This window comes from Giraffa tippelskirchi, chromosome 11 (assembly GCF_054371585.1).
Source record: "Giraffa tippelskirchi isolate mGirTip1 chromosome 11, T2T-mGirTip1v1.2.pri, whole genome shotgun sequence".
In the NCBI taxonomy this organism is placed as follows: Eukaryota; Metazoa; Chordata; class Mammalia; order Artiodactyla; family Giraffidae; genus Giraffa; species Giraffa tippelskirchi.
In genome coordinates, this window is record NC_137285.1 from 1281991 (window position 1) to 1303045 (window position 21055).

The 21055-nt window shown below is 65.6% G+C and overlaps 1 protein-coding gene across 5 annotated transcripts; it reads right to left on the reverse strand.

Annotated features, from left to right (window-relative positions):
- Window positions 1–1445: 1445 nt before the first annotated feature.
- On the reverse strand, window positions 1446–20759 carry PPM1F (protein phosphatase, Mg2+/Mn2+ dependent 1F). Of its 5 annotated transcripts, XM_081542088.1 has the most exons (9): window positions 20656–20719; window positions 18450–18602; window positions 15842–16096; window positions 12155–12297; window positions 9052–9257; window positions 8523–8711; window positions 6637–6780; window positions 5149–5242; window positions 1446–4571 (listed from the first exon to the last, which is right to left on the reverse strand). In XM_081542088.1, the coding sequence occupies exons 3-9, from the start codon at window positions 16036–16038 to the stop codon at window positions 4264–4266; spliced, it is 1281 nt and encodes a 426-aa protein (XP_081398214.1). In that variant the 5' UTR covers window positions 16039–16096; window positions 18450–18602; window positions 20656–20719; the 3' UTR covers window positions 1446–4263. The 5 variants fall into 5 exon arrangements, with proteins under 5 accessions (XP_081398214.1, XP_081398216.1, XP_081398217.1 ...); XM_081542090.1 differs by lacking the exon at window positions 18450–18602 and having other exon boundaries at window positions 20702–20759; XM_081542091.1 differs by lacking the exon at window positions 18450–18602 and having other exon boundaries at window positions 20656–20709.
- Between the last annotated feature and the right edge of the window lie 296 nt (window positions 20760–21055).

Consider the following 21055-nt stretch of genomic DNA (forward strand, 5'->3'; position numbering starts at 1 on the left):
GGGGAGGGGAGGGGGAGGGGAGGAGGAGGGACAACAGGGAGGAGGCAGGTGCCCCAGTTGAGCTGTGAGGAGCCGTGGAGACAGTGGCCTCAGGAGCGGCCTCCTGGCCCTGGCCCCGCACCTGGCAGGACCCCCTACCCGGGCTGGGTTGGCCCCCAGGAGTCTGCACGCACCCCTCGGCCCTGGGCGCCCAGACATCCAGGCCTGAGTCCCCCAGAAGCAGAGCTGGGATGACGTGCAGCTTCATGGGTGGGGCTGGCTGAGGGTCTGTCCTGACGGTCCCGAACCCTCTGAAGGGACCTGGGGGGCCGGCTCTCCCCGCTGGCTTCCTGCCTGTCTCCCCGGCTCTGGGGGCTGTGAGCAGCTCCCCCAGGCTGGAACGCTGACCTGGCGGGTGCCAGTCCCAGTGTCTGCTCCCCCCACCCCCCGCCGGCTCCCAGCTCTGAGTGTGTGTGTCTGCGCGTGCGCGTGTGCACGCGTCCCCCATCTGCCCGCAGCCCAGCTTCAGACACGTGAGACCGCTCACGAGGGAACCGTCAAGACAGCCTATGCTTAAGGAGGAGGCTGCCAGCGCTTTCTGCCGGGAGCCAGGAGGGGGCGGGCAGGGCGAGACAGATGGCTGAGTGGGTGGGCTGCTCGGAAGCCCCAGCCTCCCTTGGTGGCAGCGGGGAGACAGATCAAGCTGCCTCCCTCGCTGCGCGGGTTTGGAAGGTGGGAGACCACTGCCCCGGGCCATGGAGGCGGTGGGGGGCACTGAGAGCTCAGGGCTGACCCAGGAGTGCCTGGCAAGCCCCATGGTGAGGGCGGGCACAGGCGTGGCACGGGGGCGGCCGGGTCACAGCTGTCCCCGGGGGGTTGGTGGGCCGGGCTCCCCGCAAAGCACCAGCACCACCTCCCACCCCATCTTGGGCCGCCCAGGCAGCACTGGGTTCCGAGCGCCCCGCATGCAGGCAACTTGGATGCTTCCCACGTTCCCCTGAGAGCTGAGCTCAGAGCACAGGGGACCTCCCATCTGAGTGCGACGGCGGAGGGTCTCCAGCCTTTGGCTCCCCAGGGGCCTGCCCCCCGCCCCCCTGTGAACAGCTCTCCTGCTGCTGGGGCCCATGGGCTCGGGGACAAGAACCAGGCTGGCTGGTGGCCAGGGAGCCGTGGGCTGGCAGGGTTCTCCCATATGGTCAGCTCACTTTGCAGAGTGACGGCCCCTAGAGCATGTGGGTACTCAGTCATGCCCGACCCCTTGCGGCCCCGTGTGGTCCGCCAGGCTCCTCTGTCCATGGGATTCTCCAGACAAGAATACTGCGGTGGGTTGCCATTTTCTCCTTCAGGGGATCTTCCCAACCCAGGGATGGAACCCGCGTCCATCAGCAACTTCCAAAAACACACCCTGGTGGCCGGGGGACAAGGAGCGAGGAGGCTGAAGAAGGCAGGACTCTGGACTCAGTGGAGGGGTTCAGAGCTTGTGGTTTATTGACACGAGCACGGGGGCCCCGGGACTTGTCCCTCGGATGGTGAAACCGCCACCCTGTCTGGGAACAAACCCCTTCACGTGGAACACCACTTCCAGGAAGCCCACCGAGATGCACACAGATAAACCCCTGGCAAGGCTGCAGGCATATGTGGCGAAGCCGTGGTGCCTTGGAGGAAGAGCACAGGCCTCCGGGGGTGCCCCCAGGGCTGCAGCCGAAACCAAAGCTGACAGCTCATCCCGCACAGGCCCACCTGTTCCATTTGGCTTGGGGCCGGGCCAGGCCTGGGAGCTGTGGAGCTGTCCACCCTCCCTGGGAATACTGCGGAAGTGGCCAGGACACCCGAGTTCACGGTGGAGCTCCGGCTGTGGGGCAAGGGCAACGGTGGGCTGAGTGCTGGCCCAGGGAGGGCAGGGGTCACTGCTAGCCGCCTCAGGGCCCCAGATGAGCAATCTGTGCCTCTCCCTTGGGGCCTGCCCCCTGCCACTCTCCCAGGCCTGGATGCTGAGGGTGCGCTGCGACGGGGGGCCACGTGCCCACCCCTGCTGGCTGTGGAGCGGCCCCACTTGTAAAAGCAGGGATCAAGGGCTCCGGCCGCCGTCTTCCATACAAGGAAGGCGCTGGCATCAGCAGCTTGACTCTTCCCCAACCCACTTAACGTTAAGAATAGACACTAACAATACTCAACCACCCCTCCCTGCGGGCGGGGGAGGGGCGCTAGTCCTGGCACCATCGCCCCTGGAGCTCCGGGCACCTCCGTCCCAGCTTCGGAATTCCAGTCTGCCGCAGGGACTCGGTGTGACCCTGTGCCCGACTGAGGGGACACGGAGGCCCAGGGCCGCACAAAGACAGGGACCGAGGGACAGAGCTGGGGCTTATGGGGGGGACTGTGGCTCCCAGACCAGTGCCCCCAGCTGGGGGCCCTCTTAAGACCATGGCCTGAAGGGGCAGTGGGTCAGGACTCGAGGAGGCCAATGGTGCCCAGTCCAGGTGGAGGGGGGGGAACGGCCCTGCAACCAGGCGTGGCAGGAGGCCAGCCCCTCTCGGGGGGAGAACAGGGTCCCCTCGACGCCCCCTCCGCAACTTGAGGGCCAGCTGACCCCTGTGCCTGGAGGGGCTGACGAAGGGGCTTCTGGCTCCGGGAAGGCGGGACCTTCGGGTTAGACGGAGCAACACCCGGTCACTTGGCCGCCAAAGCTCTGAGCCACGGTGACCAGCTTCAGAGGCTTCTATGGCGAGCCCGGGACCCCGCCCAGCCACTTCACTCCTGCTGCTGGGGCTGGGAGCCAGCCTCACGAGGGGCTCTCAGCCCCCGTCCCTGGGTGAGGAGCACCTGGGCTCCCTGAGTGCAGCCTGTCCTGGGCCCTGCTGCTGGGGGGCCTTGGACCGCCCCCATGGCGCCCCGCGGCCTGGGGACCCCGCGCTAAGCCCCCAGTGACCTTCTCGGAAGCCTCACCTAAGTCACCTGCCACCCTTCCCCACCTACCACGACGAGCCTACGTCCTCCAGCCAGAGACACTCCCTATCCCCGCCGCTTCCAACTCCACACCAACTGGGGGGGAGCCAACCTGTCACCCACTTCCTGCAGTCTTGGAGCTTGCAGGGGCCAGTGGGCAGCGGACAGAGGAGGGCAGCAGAGGCTGGGGCCGGAGCACAGACTCCCCTCTGCTCTCCCGCTGCCTCCAAACGCGGCCAGGGCCCCTAGGGTGTGCGTCCCAACGAAACCAACTCAACCCCTGACACACCAGGCCCTCCGGAGCATCCCAGACAGCAGCACGGACCTGCCGTTGGGTGGAACTCGGTCCCTTGGCCTGGGGTCCGATCAGAGACGGGGACAGGACTAGGAGGGCGGGGAGGCAGGTGGGGCCACAGTCACCCCAACTGTGGAGCCCCGAGGTCTGGCCCAGGCCGTGCAAAGGCAGAAAGAACTCTGCTGGGGAGAATTCTGCCCAAAATCACGCCGCTCTGACAAAACAAATCCTGCATTTGTTAAAAAAAAAAAAACTGAAGCGTGCTCTGGGCATCCATCCCAGCCCAGCGGCCCCAGCCTTGCCCACAGCTGTTTAAGGCACTTGAATGGCTTATTTACACCACCTGGAAAAGTGTGTGTTTCAATCCTGATTGAGGAGAAAAAAAAAAAATTCAGTAATACTGCAAAAGGAGCGTCTCACACACACAGAAAAAACATCAATACTTAAAAGTTTCCTGGGGAATAAAATAAACGTGGAACTCTGTGTAAGTTACGTGACCCACGGAACCTCTTGGCACTGACAGACCACGGACCAAACCTGAAATACTGCTTCTGAATGAAACGTTTCCCTGGGAGAAAAAGACCACAGACGGGACACACGTGTCTTTGTCTGGGCATCCCCTCCTTGGTGCACGAGCCACGTGCGGGCAGCGGGGAGGCCACGGGGGGCGCCCGTCTCTTTCCCAGTCGGGGCACCAGAGGCCCCGGGCACCCCCCGAGCCCTCGGTCACGGGCAGTGGGGGGGAAACGAGAAACCTCTGCGGGGCGCCCAGGGCACTGGAAAATGTCTGCGGCTCCCGGTCCTGCCCGAGGCCCCGCCAGCGCCCGGCCACCCCGCGTGCGTGCCCGCGGTCTTTGGTCTGGCTGCAGCCGCCACCCGCAGCCTGGGTGCCCCCCCGTCCCCTCCCGAGCTGCTTTCCTCCACGAGGGCGCTCTCTCGAGGGTGGGGGGAGCGCGGCGTGAGGGGCATCGCCTGCCCACCTCCCGCCGGGTCCTAAGGCATCTGTGGGGGAGGATCACGGGGTGGGGGGCGGGCGTCTGCGCCTCCTAGCTTCTCAGCGGAGCGTCGGGCTCTGGCTCCAGCAGGTCCTGGGGGTCCCGCAGGAAGACCACCACAACGGTGATGTTGTCATGCGAGCCCCGCTCGCGGGCCGCGGCCACCAGCTCCTCAGCCACACGCAGCGCGCCGCCCTGCGGCCCGGCCAGGTGGCTGTGCACGAGGCCGGCCACCTCCTGGTGGGGGACCACATCGAAGAAGCCGTCGCACGCCAGCAGCAGGTAGTCCTCGGAGCCCGTCAGCTCCCGCGAGGCCGCGTCCGCCTCCCCAGACACGTAGGGCTTCTGGAAAACGTCCCCTGGGCCGGGGGAGGGTGGCGGAGAGGGTGGTGAGGGTGGGCACCCTGCTGCCGCCCTGACCGCAGGCCCTGGCCAGCCTGCGGCCACCCCACCTCCAACACACGTCAGCTCACGGGGCACACGGATGCAAAAAGGTAGCTTCGTGCGGTGCCAAGTGCTGTGGGCCGGGGGGTGGGGACAGAGCAGGGCGGTGAGAGGAGGGGGTGGTGGGGAGAGAGGGGGGAGGCATTTCTCAGCCCCGGACAGAAGCCCCGCAGTTGCTGGAGGCCAAGGGGAGGAGAGGGAATGCTCCTTTGTTTTTTAAGATAGAAAAAAGCCTCCCTGGCACCAAAGCAGAGTAAGGCGGACGAGCCTCATTTACGGACCGCCCAAGGATCACCTTCAGCCCTCAGAGGCGCCGCCAAAGGGTCCCCCGGATCTTCCTGAGAGACTGTCTTAAGGACGGTGCCTTAAGCTGCCGTTATCTGGCTGGGAGGCAAGCTCCTAAGGCGTCTGCACCTGTGCCGCGGGGTCACACGAGCCCCTCCACGGGTGACCCTGCCGTGCCGGGCCCCCTCCCGCCCCCGGCCTCCTTACCAATGGCTCTGGACACGGCCAGGGTCCCGTTGACCCTCCAGCAGTCCATGTGCGACACAAAGCCACCCAGCGCCTCGATGCGGTCCTTCTCGTCCTGCAGAGACAGCCAGGGTGGGCCGGGGGGCTGGCAGGTGGGCGGTGGGGTGGGGGGAGTGCCCACGCCGCCCAAGGGGAGGCCAGCTGGCTTCCAAGGCAGCACTGGGAACCGTGTGGCAGTGAGACACGGCAAACAACCTGAACTGCCCCACGGATGCGGGCGCGGCCACGCGACCCGTCCCCCATGGCTTTTCGGGCCTGGGGAAGATGCTCGCGACAGCAGAGAGCCAGGGCCTGGGGCGACGCGGGGCCCTCCACTGCCATCTCTCGGACCGCTGTGCCTCCCCGTCACGGGCCCTTGGGCAGAGCTGGGTGACACTGCATAGGCCCTGGGCGAGCCCTGGGCACCCACCCCAGGCACTGCCTGGCTCCCCGGAGCTCCATCATGGGGCTCCAGGCCTGAGAGGACCACACAGGCCCGACCCAGCCTCGGGCCCTGAAACCATCTCTGACCTCCGGAAGCTCCCCAGGCAGAGGCGTCTCCAGACGCGGCTCCAGCCACCCTGTGCCCGCCCCGCGGCTCCCGTCCCTGCCCCTCGCCCGGTCTAGGCGGGGCATCCTGGTGCGTGGGCCCCCCACCAGCCTGGCCGCCCTCCCGCCCCAGCCTCCCCACCACTGGAAACGGCCTCCCCAAGGCCGAGCCCAGAGCTGCTGGCCGGGGGGTGGGTTCCCGGGGCTCCGCTCATCCAGGCCGCTGCCCATCACGTCCTCCCACAGACCCCGCCTGCCCGGCTGCTCACCTGTGCCCCCCACTCCTGAGGGGGCTCACCCATCGCCTGCCACCTCCCCCCCTGCAGAGCCCGGAGCTCCATGACCCCAGCCTGGCCCGTGCGCACGTGTGCGTGTGTGTGTCCGTGTCCTGCAGCCCCTCCAGGCCCCACACCCCCAGGGAGCATCCCACCTCCAGCTCGCACTCTGCCAGCCCCACTGTTGCAGAAGCTGCCAGGCTCCCTGCTAGGCACCTCCTGCTGCAGGAGCAGTGGCCGGTCCCGCTCCCCCGCCCTCCCCAGCCTCAGGCTGCCCGCTGGGCCTTATCTGCCATGGGGTCTGACTCAGCCTCCTCCGGCCCTGTCTGCGTCCCCCCACCACCTCCTCCCGGCCCGCTGCCCTGGGCCCCAGGCCTGGCCCCTCCCAGCTCCAACACAGCGCCACCCCCGCCCCGAGGCCTCCTCCCGCAGGTGCGCAGGCAAGGACTGCGTGTTAACTCGGCCTCCTGGGCCGCCTGCCAGCAGGTAGGTGCCCAGCCCCGTTCTGCAGCTCTGGGCTCCGTGTCGCCGCGACAGGGAGGGCTCTGTGAGATTCGTGGCGGCCAGCGTGCCCAGCTTTAGACAGGGACCTGCTGGAGTGAGGCGGGAGCCCTCCCTCTGGAGGAGTGCCCAGGGGCCCTCTCACCTGCCGCTCGGGTCTGTGCGGCTCCATCAGCTTCACTGCTCGCCCCTGCTGCACCAGCAGAACCTGGGAGTCCCCGAGCCAGGCCACGTGCAGGGTGTTGCCTGCAATGAGTGCGCACACGCCCGTGGTGCCACTCTGCAGCCGCTGCAGGGAGAGGGCGCACGCAGGTGAGGAGGGCGAGGAGGCCGCGGGCACGTGCCCACACCGGCCAGATGCCCACCCTGGACGGCGCTCAGCGGGAACAGGCATGGACCCATGCATGTGGGGACCCTATGGCATCAAAGGGGCATTTGCATCAAATCAGGGCACACAGACACTGCCGTCTGCGGTGTCAGAAAGCAGACAGCTGGGGGGTCCAGGGAGCAGGGACCACAGGGGCTGGAAGGAACTTTGGGGGTGACGGGGATGTCTGTTACCATGGTGAGGGGCACATGGGCACAGAAACATGTGCCAACACCTCCTAGCCGGTACTCTAGACACGTGGAGCCTGTCACGTGTCAGTTACACGTCAGCAAAAGTGTGTCTGGTTCATCACAGCCTGAGCGAAGCACCCGCCGCAGGGAACCCTTTCTCACTGCTGGGTGGCTGGGTGCCCACCCCGGGGTCTCGGACCGGGAAGGTTTTCTGCTCAGATGCAAAGTCCAGCCTCACTGATCCTGGTGAGGTCTATGCTCAGACTGTGCCCCCTTCCCCACACCCCCTTCTGAGCCACCCGGCTGTTTCCAGGTCTCTAAAACCATCTTAGCATGCACCCTGGGGGCCGGAGGATCCTGAGGTATGAGGGGAGGGGAGGTGGGCAGTCAGGTCAGGAGCCAGATGCCCCCTTTCTTCTTTCAGAAACGAACGGTGGGTCCCTGTAGCTGCCGACACCAGCAGTCTGGGGGGGCCTGTCTGGGGGGCCGGGGGAGGTGGTTCTAAAGCTAGAACAGTCACACCTGTTGCCACTCTGTCTCAGCGATCTGCGATCAGTCACCTTTCACGTCGCCACGGCAGACGTGGCAGAGGCTCGCCGTGATGGAGGTTCTGATGACAAAGCCTGTAGCAGCGAGGCGTCGTTTAAGGTGCCTGCTGTGTTCAGACATGACGCTGCTGCCCGCTCGCAGAGGGGGGCAGAGTGCAAACCCGGCCTTCATCTGCACCAGGAACCCGACACGGTCATGCGACTTGCTTTATCACGACATGCATGTCGCAGAGGTGGTCTGGAACCAAACCCTCGAGGCCTCTGAGGTCTGCCTGCCCTGATCCTTGCTTTGTTTTCTGCATTTTACGATACGGAGACAAACCGAGCGAGGGCCTTCTGAACCCTGAAGCGAGCCCTCGCTCCCAGAGCTGACTCCTAGAGAGGGCTAGCGTGTCCCCCGACGTGCTCCGTGACCTGCAGGAGCCAGCCGGTCTGAGCCCAGGTCCTCAGACACTTTCGTGGTCCCTGGCCCAGGCCGTCTCCCCGGCCCTGATGGCTGGGGACTGCCCCGTGGCCCAGAACCCCTAGGTTTAGTCAAACCATTCGATTTTCAGCTTGCCGCGTTGGCTGCCCATGGGGACCAGGGTGAAGGCTTGCAGCCATGCTGTCCTCTGTCCCCTGGCCTCCCGGCCGACCCCGAGGGCTTCCCACAAGGCCCTAGCATGGGGTGGCCTCTCCTCTTGGCAACCACAAGGCAGAAGCCCCGCACCTGTCTTCCCGTTGCCCCTGATTAGGAGACAGTCTCGCTGCCTGCCCTGTGAGGCCCGCACACCCTCTGCTGGAGGGAGCCCCGCGCAGGTTCCAGCCACAGGCCCGTCGAGGCAGGAGCCAGAGGATGCGCCGGCCAGTGGGCTTCGGCTGGGGGCCCTTCCGCCACTGCCTTCCTCGCCGAGGCCTGCCCCCGGCGCCCCTACCCCGCGCTCACCTCTCGCCGGGCTTTCCAGAGGAACATCTCGTCGGTGCGGCGGAAGGCCGCACGGAGGGCCTCCGCGGGGTCCGTGGCCAGCTCCGGCCGGCGGGCGGCGACTGCGTGCACGTGCACGGATGCGTACCTCGCGGCGTCCGCTCCTCCGTGCCCGTCGAACACAGCGAAGTACGCGCGGTCCACCGAGTCCTGGTGGGGAGCGCGGGGCAGGGTCACGGCCCGGACGGCACCCCCCCCAACCCGGGAGGCCTCGACCGGACCCGCTGGGGGACGGGGGTCTGGCGGAGTGGCGGGGACTCGCCACCAGACAGGCCGAGTCGGGGCTCTGGCCCGGCCGCGGGGGAGCGCAGACAAGGGCAGAGGCCCCAGGCGACTCTGGGGGGTGGGCGAGCAGGGGCGGGGACGATGACCCCGGCTGCCCAGACCCCGGGCAGGTGCTTATGGCAGCCGTGGGCGTCCTGCTTGCCTGGGCTCCAGCCGACGGCCCCGCTGGGCACCAGGGGCCCCTCCCACTTGGGCCCCCACTCACGTCCAGGCCGAAGAGCAGGTTGAAGGCGGGGAGGCACACGTGCCGGTCCTCCATCCTGCGGCGGGTGTTGCGGATGGCATGCGCGGAGACCAGCCACTGCCGCCGCGGGGCGCGTGCCGCCGCCGCAGGCACCTGCTGCTGCCACTGGCTGCACGCCTGCCAGAGGCGGTCAAAGAGGCTCCGCGCCAGGCCCGCGGCGTCCAGCACTGAGGGGCAGGGTGGGAGGCTGTTAGGGAGGCACCCCCGCGGGCCCCCGGGGGGCTCCCTGATCGCCCCTCCCCTGCGACCCCTGGAGTCCATCAGCCTGACTGCCCAGCCCCCTGGAGACAGCAGCCTAAGGACCCTGCTCACAGCCTGTCAGCAGCTACTATGTGCCTGGCTTGGAAACACACACGTACACAGGAGCGCCTGCCCGGTGGCACACCTGCACCCACAAGGAGAGAGCCAGAAACGCAAAGATAATTTAAGAACAAGTACGGGACCACTACTAAAAACGATATACATCCAATGACAGAGTAAATTACAGTCTGTTCTCCCAATAAAGAATTAAACTATTAAAAATGATTTACCTGTAAAAAGCAATTATCCTTCAATAAAAAAATTAATTAAAAAATAAATAAAGCTGTAAGAAAAAAAAAAAAGATTTATCCCATCCAAATTAACTGCCATCCGGCCCAGCAACGGCACCCCGGGACTCATATCCCAGAGAAACAAAGGCTCAGGAGGCCAGCGGGGTGGTCCCAGAAGTCTTATCTGCAACAGTTGAGACCGGGAATCGGCCCACACGTCCTTCGACGGGTGAACGATAAATTCTCGTCCACAGCACTCCGGACAGCAGTCAGCGGAAGGAAGGAAGGACGGAGCTCCTGACACACAGACCTGGGGACTCTCCAGGGAGCCCCACTCCGTGCAAAAAGCCAATCGTGCGTGACATCGCTTATCTGCATCCTCAAATGATAAGAACATAGGGATGGGTGGCTGTCGGGGCTTGGGCTGGGGGCGGGCGGGTGTCGGGGTGGCCATAACGGTAACGGGACATCCGAGTGGGATAAACTACGACTAAGATCCTAGTCGTGCTATTTCATCGGTTTCCAAGACGTCACCACTGGGAACAAAGATGCGAGGGTCCTCACTGCCATTTCTCACAACTGCATATGAGACCACGGCTACCCGAGGGTCAAGTTTAATGTTTAAAAGTTCAGGGATGGAACAGAAATCGACTTTGCAAGCATATGAAGTGCTTACGTCACTATCTTTTTAAAAAATCAACACTGAGGAAAAAAACGTGAAAATAAGAGACAGAGGGGAAATTCCACACTTGATCATGAGAATGTGAAAGCCTCCAACCCACGTGGGCCCAGAAGATTTCAGAGGCAAGAAAGTCACAGAGCCCACAAGGTCAGCAGAGGACGGTCCCGGGCCATGCTTTTCCTTAAGGACACTTTTTGCACTTCCCCCATTTCCACTGCTCCCAGAGCCTGTTTTGCTTTCTTCTAAACTTTTTTGGCTGCGTCAGGTCTCAGTTGCTGCACGTGGGACCTAGTTCCCCGACCAGGAATCTACCCAGGCCCCCGGCATGGGGACCGTGGGGATCTCAGCCACCACCAGGAAGCCCAGGAGCTGATTTTCAAATAGGTCCATAAATGCTCTAACACCTTTCCTTCGAGAGTGGGGCCCAGCTCGCTGGGGTAGGGTGGGCCGAGGCCCCCCTTTCCACACAGGGTCTCGGTCACACCTCTGCCCGCGGCGGGGGTTCTTAGAACTCCCAAGCGACGCCAGTTTTGCAAGAATGGCTTCGAGGGACAGACTTGCCTGCACTCCACTCCCATCATGGGGGTGAGCTGATGAGTGCGGCAGGCCCAGGCCTGCTTGGAGGGCAGGCTGAGACGGTCCACCTTCCCCCGGCCCTCAGAGCCCCCAGGCCTGGCTCTGGGCTGTGAGCCGCACCAGCTCCTTCCCGCCAGCAGGTGGCGCTGGCTTCTGGCCGAGGGGGCGGGGTCGGGGTGGGGGGCATTTGTGGGCCGGCTGGCAGGCTTGGCAGAAGACAAAGGCGGTCTATCATCTCCTGCCCGCCAGCCGCCAGCCTCGGGGCAGGAATGTGTGGCGGGGCTGGGCTGGAATGCAGCTGGGTGGGAAACCAGGGAAAAGGTTGTGTGTGTGTCCCCGCGTGTATGTCCGTGTGTGTGTCCGTGTGTGTATGTCTGTATGTGTGTGTCCGTGTGTCCGTGTCTGTGTGTGTGTGCCCCTCGCTCTGCCCTGCGTGTGGCTCTGATGCCGGGGCACAGTAACTACGTCAGGTGGTGGAGCTGCAGGTAACCGTCTGTAACGTATAATGGAGCAAACCCATGCACGGTGCGCTTACATAACACAACGTCACACATCAGTTGTGTCTCAATTAAAAATAAGGACAAAGTAGCAGTGGGCCAGGAAGGGGCAAGAGTGGAGAGGCCTGTGGAGGCTCTCGCCGCCTGCCCCCCGGCAGGCATCCCACCTGACCCCCGCACCCTCGCCAGCCCAGTGAGCACGTAGGAACCCAGCCCCTGCTCAGGCCGGGCCCAGCAGACACGCCCCACGGCCTGGCCCAAGGCTGCAGCCCTGGTGCCACCTGAGCTGACTTCCACCCTGGGGAAAAAAGCTACTAGGAAAGCGACAGAAGGGCCTGCAAACGGGGGCCTGCCTGCTCCGGGCTCCCTCCTGGCCAGGCTCCTCCGGGTGCGGACCGTAGGCCCGGGAGCAGGGCGCGGGCTCTCAGGGACCCCCGAGGCACCACCCGACTGGGTTCCCAAACCTTCGCAGCTGAGACACAGCGGGACTCTGAATTTTCTGCCTCCAGACCCCTCGGCTGCCCCCGAGACTGGCTCCCACATCACCATCCACGTGTCGCGCAGAGGTGGGAGGGCAGGCCCACGAGGGCTGCGGGCACCCCGGACAAGGCTGTTCGCCGCCCAGGCTGTGTGGGGCTCGTCCTCCACGCTGGGGTGGCCTCTCCCGGGGCCTGGACCCTGCCACCCTGTCATGAGCCCGGCACTGCCCACCAGCGAAATGGCAAAGGAAAGGGGGCCTGTCTCCCGCTAAGCCCCGGGGCCCCGAAGCGGGGACTCACGCGTCACAGGGGCCTTCTCCTCCTCCCCATCTTCGTCTCCCTCCTCCTGCTCCGGGAGCTTCCTGAACTCAGAGAGGTCCGACTGCAGCAGCTGGGAAACCGTCTCGTGGGCCAGGCAGGCGGCGAGTGACGGCGGCGCGCTCCTAGGGGGCAAGGGCCTGCAGTGAGGGGAGCGCTCCTCGCCGGAGTCGGGACCCCGGGCTCTGCCCCGTGCTCCAGGGACAACCCTGGCCCCCTTCCCCTCGGGGAGGTCCTTCCGGAAGGAGTGGTGGCCGCTCGCACGCCGCCCACGGCCACGATGGGCAGGTAGACCTCGGGTCCTTGGGGAGCCAGATGGCTGTCCAGCCAACACCATTTATGGGGTGGTGCCTCCCTGGGGCTGGTGCGGAGGGGGACCCACGGACGTGTGAGCTGAGTCTACTGGACAAACGGCCCGACGTCCAGCCTCAGACAGCTCCTGGTCCCCAATACTAGCTGGGAAGCTCTGGGGGTCGGGAAACCCTATGAATTGAGTCGTGTGTGTTACCGATTCTAAGCCCAGCGCCTTGGAACGTGACCAGGTGTGGAAGCTGGGCTGTTGCAGAAGCCACTAGTTACGATGAGGTCCCCCAGGAGAGGGGGGTGCCGATGCAATCATGTTGGCATCCTTACTGAAAGGGGAAACTGGGGCAGGGACCCCAGGGAGACACCCTGTGAAGACTGGCGAGCGGACCTCTAGCTGAGAACCGCCAGCAACGGCCAGGGGGACCGGCCTCGCAGACACCGGGCTCCGGGAACCCAGCCTCCGGAATCTCGAGGTGACACGGCTATTGTTGAGGCCGCCCGGCCCGTGGTGCTTTGTCGCGTCCACCCCAGGAAAGGAATGCAGGCAGCGCCACCCCCACGGGCTGTGTGCCCCCTTCACGCGGGTCCCAGGGGAAGCAGGCCGTCTGGGTAGCTAGGGAAGGGGGCTCTGGGGAGGCAGCTGCCAGGGTGACGGGGTCACGACCTTGGTGTGGCCGGAGGAGGGACGTGACACCATCTGACCGGGCTTCTTCGGGCCGGCCTGGCCTTGGCGCGGAGGGTGGGCCTGGCGGTGGACCGGGTGGATCCACAGTGTGTTTCAGGCTCCCTGGAGGCCAAGAGGCCTGGCGCAGGTGGGCACGCAGTCTGGGTAGGTGAATGGGGTGAGGCAGAGTAGCTGAAGGGGGCTGGGGAAGTGGGGTGACGCCAGGGGTGCCTCCTGAGGCCGAGTCTGGGAAGCGAGACCTGGCTGGCTGCTTCCCCGGGGCAGACAGGCTGCGCAGAGCTGAGGGTCAGCGCAGACCAGGGTGGGGAGCAGACAGGGAACAGGAAGCCTCCCGGGCAGAAGAGGGTCGCCTGGGGGCTCCGGGGGGCCTGGGGGTGGAGAGAGTGAGGCCAGCAGGAAGCACTATTGGAAACTCTCGCCGCGGGCTCCGGGGCATGCGGGTCCAGCCCCAAAACTCCGGCACCGGATCCCACCACGAAAGACCCCAGGGCTGGCATCCTGGCCTGTCTTCGAGGCCGGGCCACGCCCAAGGGTGGCTGGACACTGTGCTGGGCAGAGCCAGGCCCTCCCACGGCTGGATGGGTGCGGCCCTTGGGGCAGTCCCTGGTGCCTCTGCAGATGCCCTGAGGGAGCTGCTGGGATGAGTCTGTTGTCTTTTTTTTTAAAATGGGAGGCTGACTCAGGGCAGCAGCCTCTGGAACCTGCCTTTGGAAAACAACTAGCCAAGATCCCCTCGCCCCGTGGGGATTTCCTGCCTGGTGCTGGGCCTTCCTTTTTCACGGTGGGGAGAAGTGTGCCTCCGCTCCTGGGTTCCCAGCACGGGGCGAGGCCGCAGCGGCTTCCTGTGGCCCAGAGTCCTGGTGGGAGGGGCCTGGGGACAGGATAATGCCTGGCTGTGGGCCCCGCCCGGCGCCCCGAGGCCACCAAAGACTCCAGCGATGAGGCCTCATGACAGGGGCCAGGTACCCAAGAAACGAGAACCGCTCCGGTCCACCGCCTGGCGGCTTTCCAGGGAGCCCGCAGGCCAGCGGTAGAAATGAAACTGCCTCTCAGGGGCGACGGGGTCAGGCCCGCCTGGGGGCCTGAGATGTGACCCCCGACAACGAGGAGGAGGAGGACACTCTCACGCAGGATCCAGTCACAACCGGCACGCTCGGGCCTGCAAGGCCCAGCGCCTGCACACGGGCTGCGGGGGTGTGAGGGTGGGCGCTGACCGACCGCCCGACGGGAGACACGTGGGAAAGAAATCCTGGGGAAGGATACAAGTAACGGAAAGCAAGTCCGTTCAAGCGGCGGAGGGATTTCCCTACTGGGGGCCTGGGCGCTATCGCTGGCCGGGGACCTCAGATCCCACAGGTCGTGTGACGCAGCCAAAAAAACAAAACCTGGAAAATACGAGACTTCAAAATAACGCGTTTTAAGATCCCTTGAGGGGCGTCCCTGGCTGCTCAGTGGTAAAGGATCCACCTGCCAGCACGGGAGACGTGGTTCGACCCCTGGCGTGTGAAGCTCTCACGTGCCGGGGAGGGTAAACTAAGCCCCCGTCAGCCCCTCCCTATGGAGGAGGGTCCTCTCACCCTGCTCGGGCCCTGCAGGGACACCGGCCCAAGGGGCTGCTGCGGGCTCGGGGCCCTTGTATGTCCCTTCCGCCCCCCAAGTGCCACTGCGGTGCCCGGTCCCTCGTCTCGCCCCCTGTCCAGCCCCCGAGCCCCAGCGTGGCCTCAGCCGGCCCCAGGACCGCTCGGCTGCCCTGGTCTGCCTCTGAACTAGTTCCCCAAAGTAAGAGTGGCCAGCTAGGCCCTCTGCACGCACCACGTGGACGGACAGGCCGCCTGCACTTTTGGAGCCGCGGCCGACTGGCCAGGCCTCGGGCCCCTCCCAGCAGGCGCCGGGGCTGCAGGCCCGGGTCTGCTCTGCCTCCAAGGACACTGAACGCCGGCACTGGGCGTGACCAGTGACGGTGGGCGAGGCCCCCAGGGGGGACGAGGTTCTGAGGCCGCCTGGCCCCCAGCCCCGGCCAACGACCTCTCAGTTGGGCGGCCCGCGGCTCTCCGTCTCCCCGACTGCCGCTGAGCTACTCAGGTCCCTCTGACCTCATCGTGGCCTGGGCAGCAGGGACACGGCCACCACCTCAGGTCTGGGTGGCGGGGGGACAGTGCGGCCTCGGGCCAGCCTCAGAGCCTCTGCCGCCCCGCCCGTGAGGGCCTGGACCGAGGCCCCCGGGAAGGCCCGCCGAGGCCCCCGGTCAGAAGGGGGACCTGTCGGGGAACAGGGCCCCCAGCCCCGTGGGACGGGTGCCCTTACAGGGGGGGCAGACACAGACAGGCGGGGGGACGCCGGTGGGCACTCACGGCCGGGCTGGGGACGTGTCGACGGGCCAGGGCGCACGCGGGGCCGGGCTGCACCCGCAGCTGAGACCAAGGTCGGGGCAGCCCTGACTGCTGGCCTGTGTGCGGAGACGGGGCCCTCGCGTCGATCGAAACCCCTCACCCCGCGGGCTGCAGCCCCGGGAAACCGAGGTGGCTGGCGGGGGAAGGGGGGATTCCCATGTGGAACATGATCAGGAGTGGAAGGTGTGGATGAAGCCGACAGGGTGAGGCTCATGGTCCCTGTCGGGCTCATGGCCCTGTGCCCCCTCCCCGCGTCCTGGGTCCCCATCCCGCACCCGCACCACTCACCGGCTGCTCAGGAAGCCCAGCGCCAGCGCGGCCAGCTCGCCCTCTGCCTCCTCGAGGCTCAGCACCGGCCCCGGGACCTTCCATGGCAAGGGGCTCTCAGGGCTCAGCGGGGCCGGGAAGTCGTGGAGGAGTGCGTCCAGGAAGCTGGGGGTCTCCTCTGCCGTCTGGCCGCTCCGCTGCGGGGTCCCCGTGGCCATGCCCAGGGCATCAGTGGGGGGAGCGGGGGAGCTGCTACCGGGGTCCTCAGTCTTCACTCTGCGGGGAGACGCGAGGGTCAGTGCCCGGGGCTGGGGGCGACCGTGCCCACGCCCCGCAGCGCTGAGTGCCCACTTTTCCCTGCTTCCCCTTGGAAGCCAGGGCCACACCGAGACCGGGGCTCCAGGCGGAAGGGCAGGGCCGCCCGCCCTCGCACGCAGTTAGTTCTGAGGCCCACGTGGGAGGGACAAACCCTGATGGGGGGCCTGGGGGGCCCAGAGGGGTGGCTTCTGGAGACAGAGCCGGGGGAAGGCAGGCAGAGGGCTGTCCGGCTGGAAGAGGAAGGCGTGCTCCTGGCAGAGAACAGCCCGAGCAGAGGCAGGCAGGAGAGAGGCCGGGGCCAGGCCCTGGAGGCAGGCGGACGCGGCCTGCGGCCTGTGCAGGAGGGTTCACACAGCGCCCTGGTGCGGCAGAGGGCTCACCTGGGACACTCAGGGCCTGGGGGGTAGACAGGCCTTACGTCCTCCCAGGAGGCGTCCCAGGCCTCCTGAGGCTTAAAAGGCTTGACCACGGGGATAGGTGTCCCCAAACATCCTGACCGTCCTGGGCTTCCAACGGCTGGAGGATGGGGGACCTGGGGGCCCCCAACCCTCTGAGGATCAGAGCTCCTAACTCGGCACGAGTCTCCTGGAGGGAAGGGCGGGTGCAGGCTTGGGGGAGGGAAGACAGGTGATGAGGAGGGTCGGGGGGCAAAGGGAGGCAAGTTAGGAAACGTGTGGGGCAGGACTCCAGCACCCTCGCCTGGAGAATCCCATGGACAGAGGAGCCTGGTGGGCTACCGTCCGTGGGGCTGCAAAGAGCTGGCCACGACTGAGCGCCTGACACACACACACACATCTGTTCTACGGCACCATCTGAACCCTCGAGCGACAGGAGTCTTTGTGAGAAATACAAAGGCGTGACTCACTTTCACACTTAAGGAGAGAAGGTTCTGGGGACACACTCACGGTCACCGCTCCTGTCTGCTCACGAGTGAGGGAGAACACGAGGCAGCCCCGGCCGCAGAAAGCAAACGGGCAGAGACGGGGGGCGGAAACTGAAGTGCGATCAGGTCAGAGCGGGCGGGACACGGCGCCGCACCACGGGTGCGACTGTGAGGTGAGGGGCCCCAGAGAGGCCAGGGCGGCCGGAGCCAGGCACACACATCAGGGGGGCGGGGGGACCTCCCAGGGAGCCGGGGCGCCCCCGGCAGAGGAAGGCCGAGCCGCCTCCCCTGCTGCTCAGGGGAGAGAAACAGGACAGGCGCGGAGCTGTCCCCAAGGGACGCCGGCCCGGACCCCCTGCAATTCCAAGCCCGGACATCGCTTGTGAGATGTGCGATCAGGGTCAAACGGGCAGAGAGCCGCTCGCGGGCCTCCCAGGATTGGAGGGAGGCCCACAGCGGAGATCCAGAACCTTCACCTTCCACCTCGCTGCCGGGGAGGGGGGGTGTCTGGGGGCCCGGCCTGGGGACGCCATTCCCTGGGCCTGGAGCCCCCTCCCCCCTGCAGCAGCCAAGCCTGGTCTCTGCTCTGTGCCCAGCGCCCCTTGTCCGAGCCTGACTGCCCCTGCAGGGTGCTGGCTGGTAACCCTCACGGCCTGGGCCAGCCTCTCCTCGGAGGGGCACGTAGGCATCAGCAGGACCCCCAGGTTTGCTTTCACACCACCCAGCAGGACAAAGGGCCGGAAATGAGCAGGACATGGCGTGGCCTTCCCCGGGACAAGCGGACGGCAGCAGGGAGGAAGCCCGATTCAAAGGGGCCCTGGGCTCTCCCAGGCCCACCACAGGAGCTGGTAAGGACGGAGGCCGGTCAGCAGGCAGCGGGACCGGGCCGGGTGTGAGCACCAGGGGGCTGGTGAGAGGCCAGGGCGGGACCCGGGCCTGAGGACCTGCGAGGGGCGTGGGAGGGACCCTGGGCCGCCAGCCCCCGCTGCCACCTGCTCGGCCCATCTGGCCCAGTGTGGCCCGTGGCCAGGCCCTCCCGTTCTTGGCATGAGGCCCCCCGGCACTGCTTGCAGTGGAAATAATGGTGCTGCCGCCTAATACCCACAGGGGACCCCTAATACCCACTAAGGGGCCTCTGGCCCCTCCTCTCGCCTCCTACACGCAGAGCTATGACCCCCACCTTACAAGGCCGGGCTGCACAGAAAGGGCCAAGTCAGCCACCCAGGGTTCCAATCAGGCCGCAGTGGAACTGAGGAGCCCGGCTCCCTGCCCACTCCTCAGGGAATGCTGACCTCGGTTGGGGGGTCTGGCTGCTCCCAGGCCGCTCCCTCATTTCTACACCTGAGACCCCGAGACCCGCGCGCTCTGCCCCACCTCGGCTGAGAGCCCCACAAAGTCTTCAGGCCTCTACGGCCCTTCCGCTCGTACCTGACTTGTAGCAGTACATTTTTCTTTTCCTTTTTTCCATTTAAAATATCTACCTTCCTCGAGTTTACCCATCTTGACTTAGAAGCTCAACCCGCATGTTTGGACATCTGGGTTTTTCTCCGCCACATGGACGAGGTGGCCACTTGTGGAGTCCTGCTTGATTTCCCAACAGGAAGGAAAAGAGAGAGAGCCTCAGGCAAGGAAAGCTGCAACACTGTCGCAAAGGTAGCCTCTTCACTGTTACAAATTTATCTATAAATGGAGAGTCTTATTTCTTCATTCATAAACAGCCACTGGCAAGAGTATGGCGGAAACCTTTCCGGATCTTTCCCTACGTATATATGTTCTTCTTTCTAACACATTTAAGGTAAAGTAACGTGTATGCTCAGCCACGTCTGACTCTGCGGCCCCACGTACAGTGGCCCGCCAGGCTCTTCTGTCCATGGGATTTTCCAGGCAAGAATCCTGGGGTGGGTTGCCACTTCCTACTCCAGGGGATCTTCCTGACCCAGGATCGAACCCGCATCTCTTGTGCGTCCTGCACTGGCACGTGGATTCTTTACCACTAGTGCCACCTGGGAAACCCAAGGTAAAGTATACATAACACATAATTTATCATTTTATTCATTTTAAGTGTGGGTTTCCCTGATGGCTCAGTGGTAAAGAACCCACCTGTCAATGCAGGGGATGAGGGTTCGATCCCTGGGTCAGGAAGATCCCCTGGAGAAGGGAATGGCTACCCACTCCAGTATTCTTGCCTGGAGAATCCCCATGGACAGAGGAGCCTGGCGGGCTACAGTCCACGGGGTCACAAGAGTCAGACATGACCCAGTGACTAAAGACTAGCACCCCACGACATACACTTCATCCTTCTACTCATCTCAAGCGTGCGGTTCTGCCACATTAAGCACACTCAGGCTGTGCAAACACCACTTTCACAGGACTGACTTCTCACAAGATTGTAACCTGTCCCCCACCCCCACCCCAGGTCTCCCGGTGTAGCAGCACCCTCTATGCAAGGCTCCTTTGAACACAGCTGCTGGCAACCTGAGGGCAGAGAGGTGGGTGTCAGCTTCCTCCCAAACCCTCTGCAGGTGCAGCCTGAGGCCTGGCCCCTGAAAAGAGGAAGCTAAGACACTCGGTGGGCAGCAGACAGGTCCTACAGACAGTGCTGGCTTCGGGCCACGTCAGAAAGGAATTCCAGGAATGAACCTGCGGAGGTTGGAGGTTGGCCTAGCGGTCTGCGTCCTGTTTACCTCTCATTACCTCTCACGACTGTGCTAACCACAAGCCTGGACTCAGCCACGCTGCAGTGAAGAAAACAGGCTGCGGGAGGGTCAGCAAACCCCCACGGAGGCCGCACAGGCAGGAAACGGCCAAGCCGGAATCAGGTGGGGTCTTCCCGGCCTTTGTCATTTCCAGCTCAGTGGCAGGAGAAAACGACTTGAAATGTGACCATCGGCCGGATATGGCACAAAAGGCAGAAATGAGCCTCCAGTTCTACTGCCTGCGGCCCCGGGGGCACAGCTCACTCTCGGAGCCTGCCCCAGGGGGTGTCAAGAGGACGTGTGTCACTCAGCACGTGTCACTGGGTGCCAGGCTGCGGGGCGGGGCTCAGTACCGTTGGGCGGGCCTGGCGCTGTTAGGCCTGGCAGAAGACCCCTACTACGGCCAGCTGCCACTCCCCTGCTGCACAGAGAGGCTGAGGGGCCCGCCTGAAGCCGCGCAGCTGCAGCGCGGGGCCTGCCCCTGGGGCTCCATGGCACACGCGTCTGGCTAACGCCGCAGCACGCAGCCCGAGCGCTGGCTGGAAACGGAAAGGCTCGGATACACTCGGGGCCGGGCCGGGATCGGGGGGTGGGTGGGGGGCGCCGGGGTGGAGCTGCGGCCCGGCGAAAGTGCGGGGGGGCTTGCTGGGGTACGGGTCTGGGCCGGGGGTGCGGAGGGCAGCGTGGGACCCCGGGCAAGCGGGCACGTCGCGCCTCGGCCCCTCTCCGCGCGCCCCGGCTCGGCCCGGAGGCCCCCGCCGCACCCCCGGGCGCGCAGCCCCCAGGCCCGCCCCGGCCCCCCGACCCCGGGGTCCCCGCCCTGCAGACCCCAGCCTCTCGCAACTCCCCAGCCTGCCCTTCCGCCCCCGCGGGCGCCCCGCTGCCGTCAGCCCGCCACCCGCGCGCGCCCCGCGCCCCCGGGACCCCGCCAGCCTCACCCGCCGCCGCTCCGCCGCCCGGCGCCCGCCCGCCTCTCCGGCCGGCCCCGCCCACTTCCCGTCCGTCCGGCCCCGCCCGCTCCTCGGCCGGCCGGCCCCGCCCACTTCCCGTGCGGCCGCCGCGCAGGCGCAGTCGGGCCCGGGCGGGGGCGTGGGGTGGGGGCGGGCGGCCTCTGCTGCCCCCTGGCGGCCGCGGCTGTGGGGCGCGCGCCTCCTCTTCCCGCGGCGGCCGGGTAGGTGGACAAAGCAACCCCTTCCTCGGGGTCGCCCAGACACTCAGCAGCTTGCGCAGTCGACAGCGTTCCAGCGGCTGGTGGAGCGGGGATGTCACCCGACACTGCCCGGGGCTCACGACCCTTTTAGGGATCCTTAACTTCCGTCTAGTCAAGGCTATGATTTT

What these genes read in the sequence shown, in the direction of transcription:
- PPM1F (XM_081542086.1), bottom strand. Translation starts at nt 13,660, where the DNA reads ATGCCAGCCCTGGGGTCTTTCGTGGTGGGATCCGGTGCCGGAGTTTTG. An exon ending in ACCTGCTCTTCGGCCTGGAC is followed by an intron (nt 8,712 to 9,051) that starts GTGAGTGGGGGC and finishes GCTCCCCACCAG; the next exon opens with GACTCGGTGGACCGCGCGTA. An exon ending in TCTGGAAAGCCCGGCGAGAG is followed by an intron (nt 6,781 to 8,522) that starts GTGAGCGCGGGG and finishes CTCTCCCTGCAG; the next exon opens with CGGCTGCAGAGTGGCACCAC.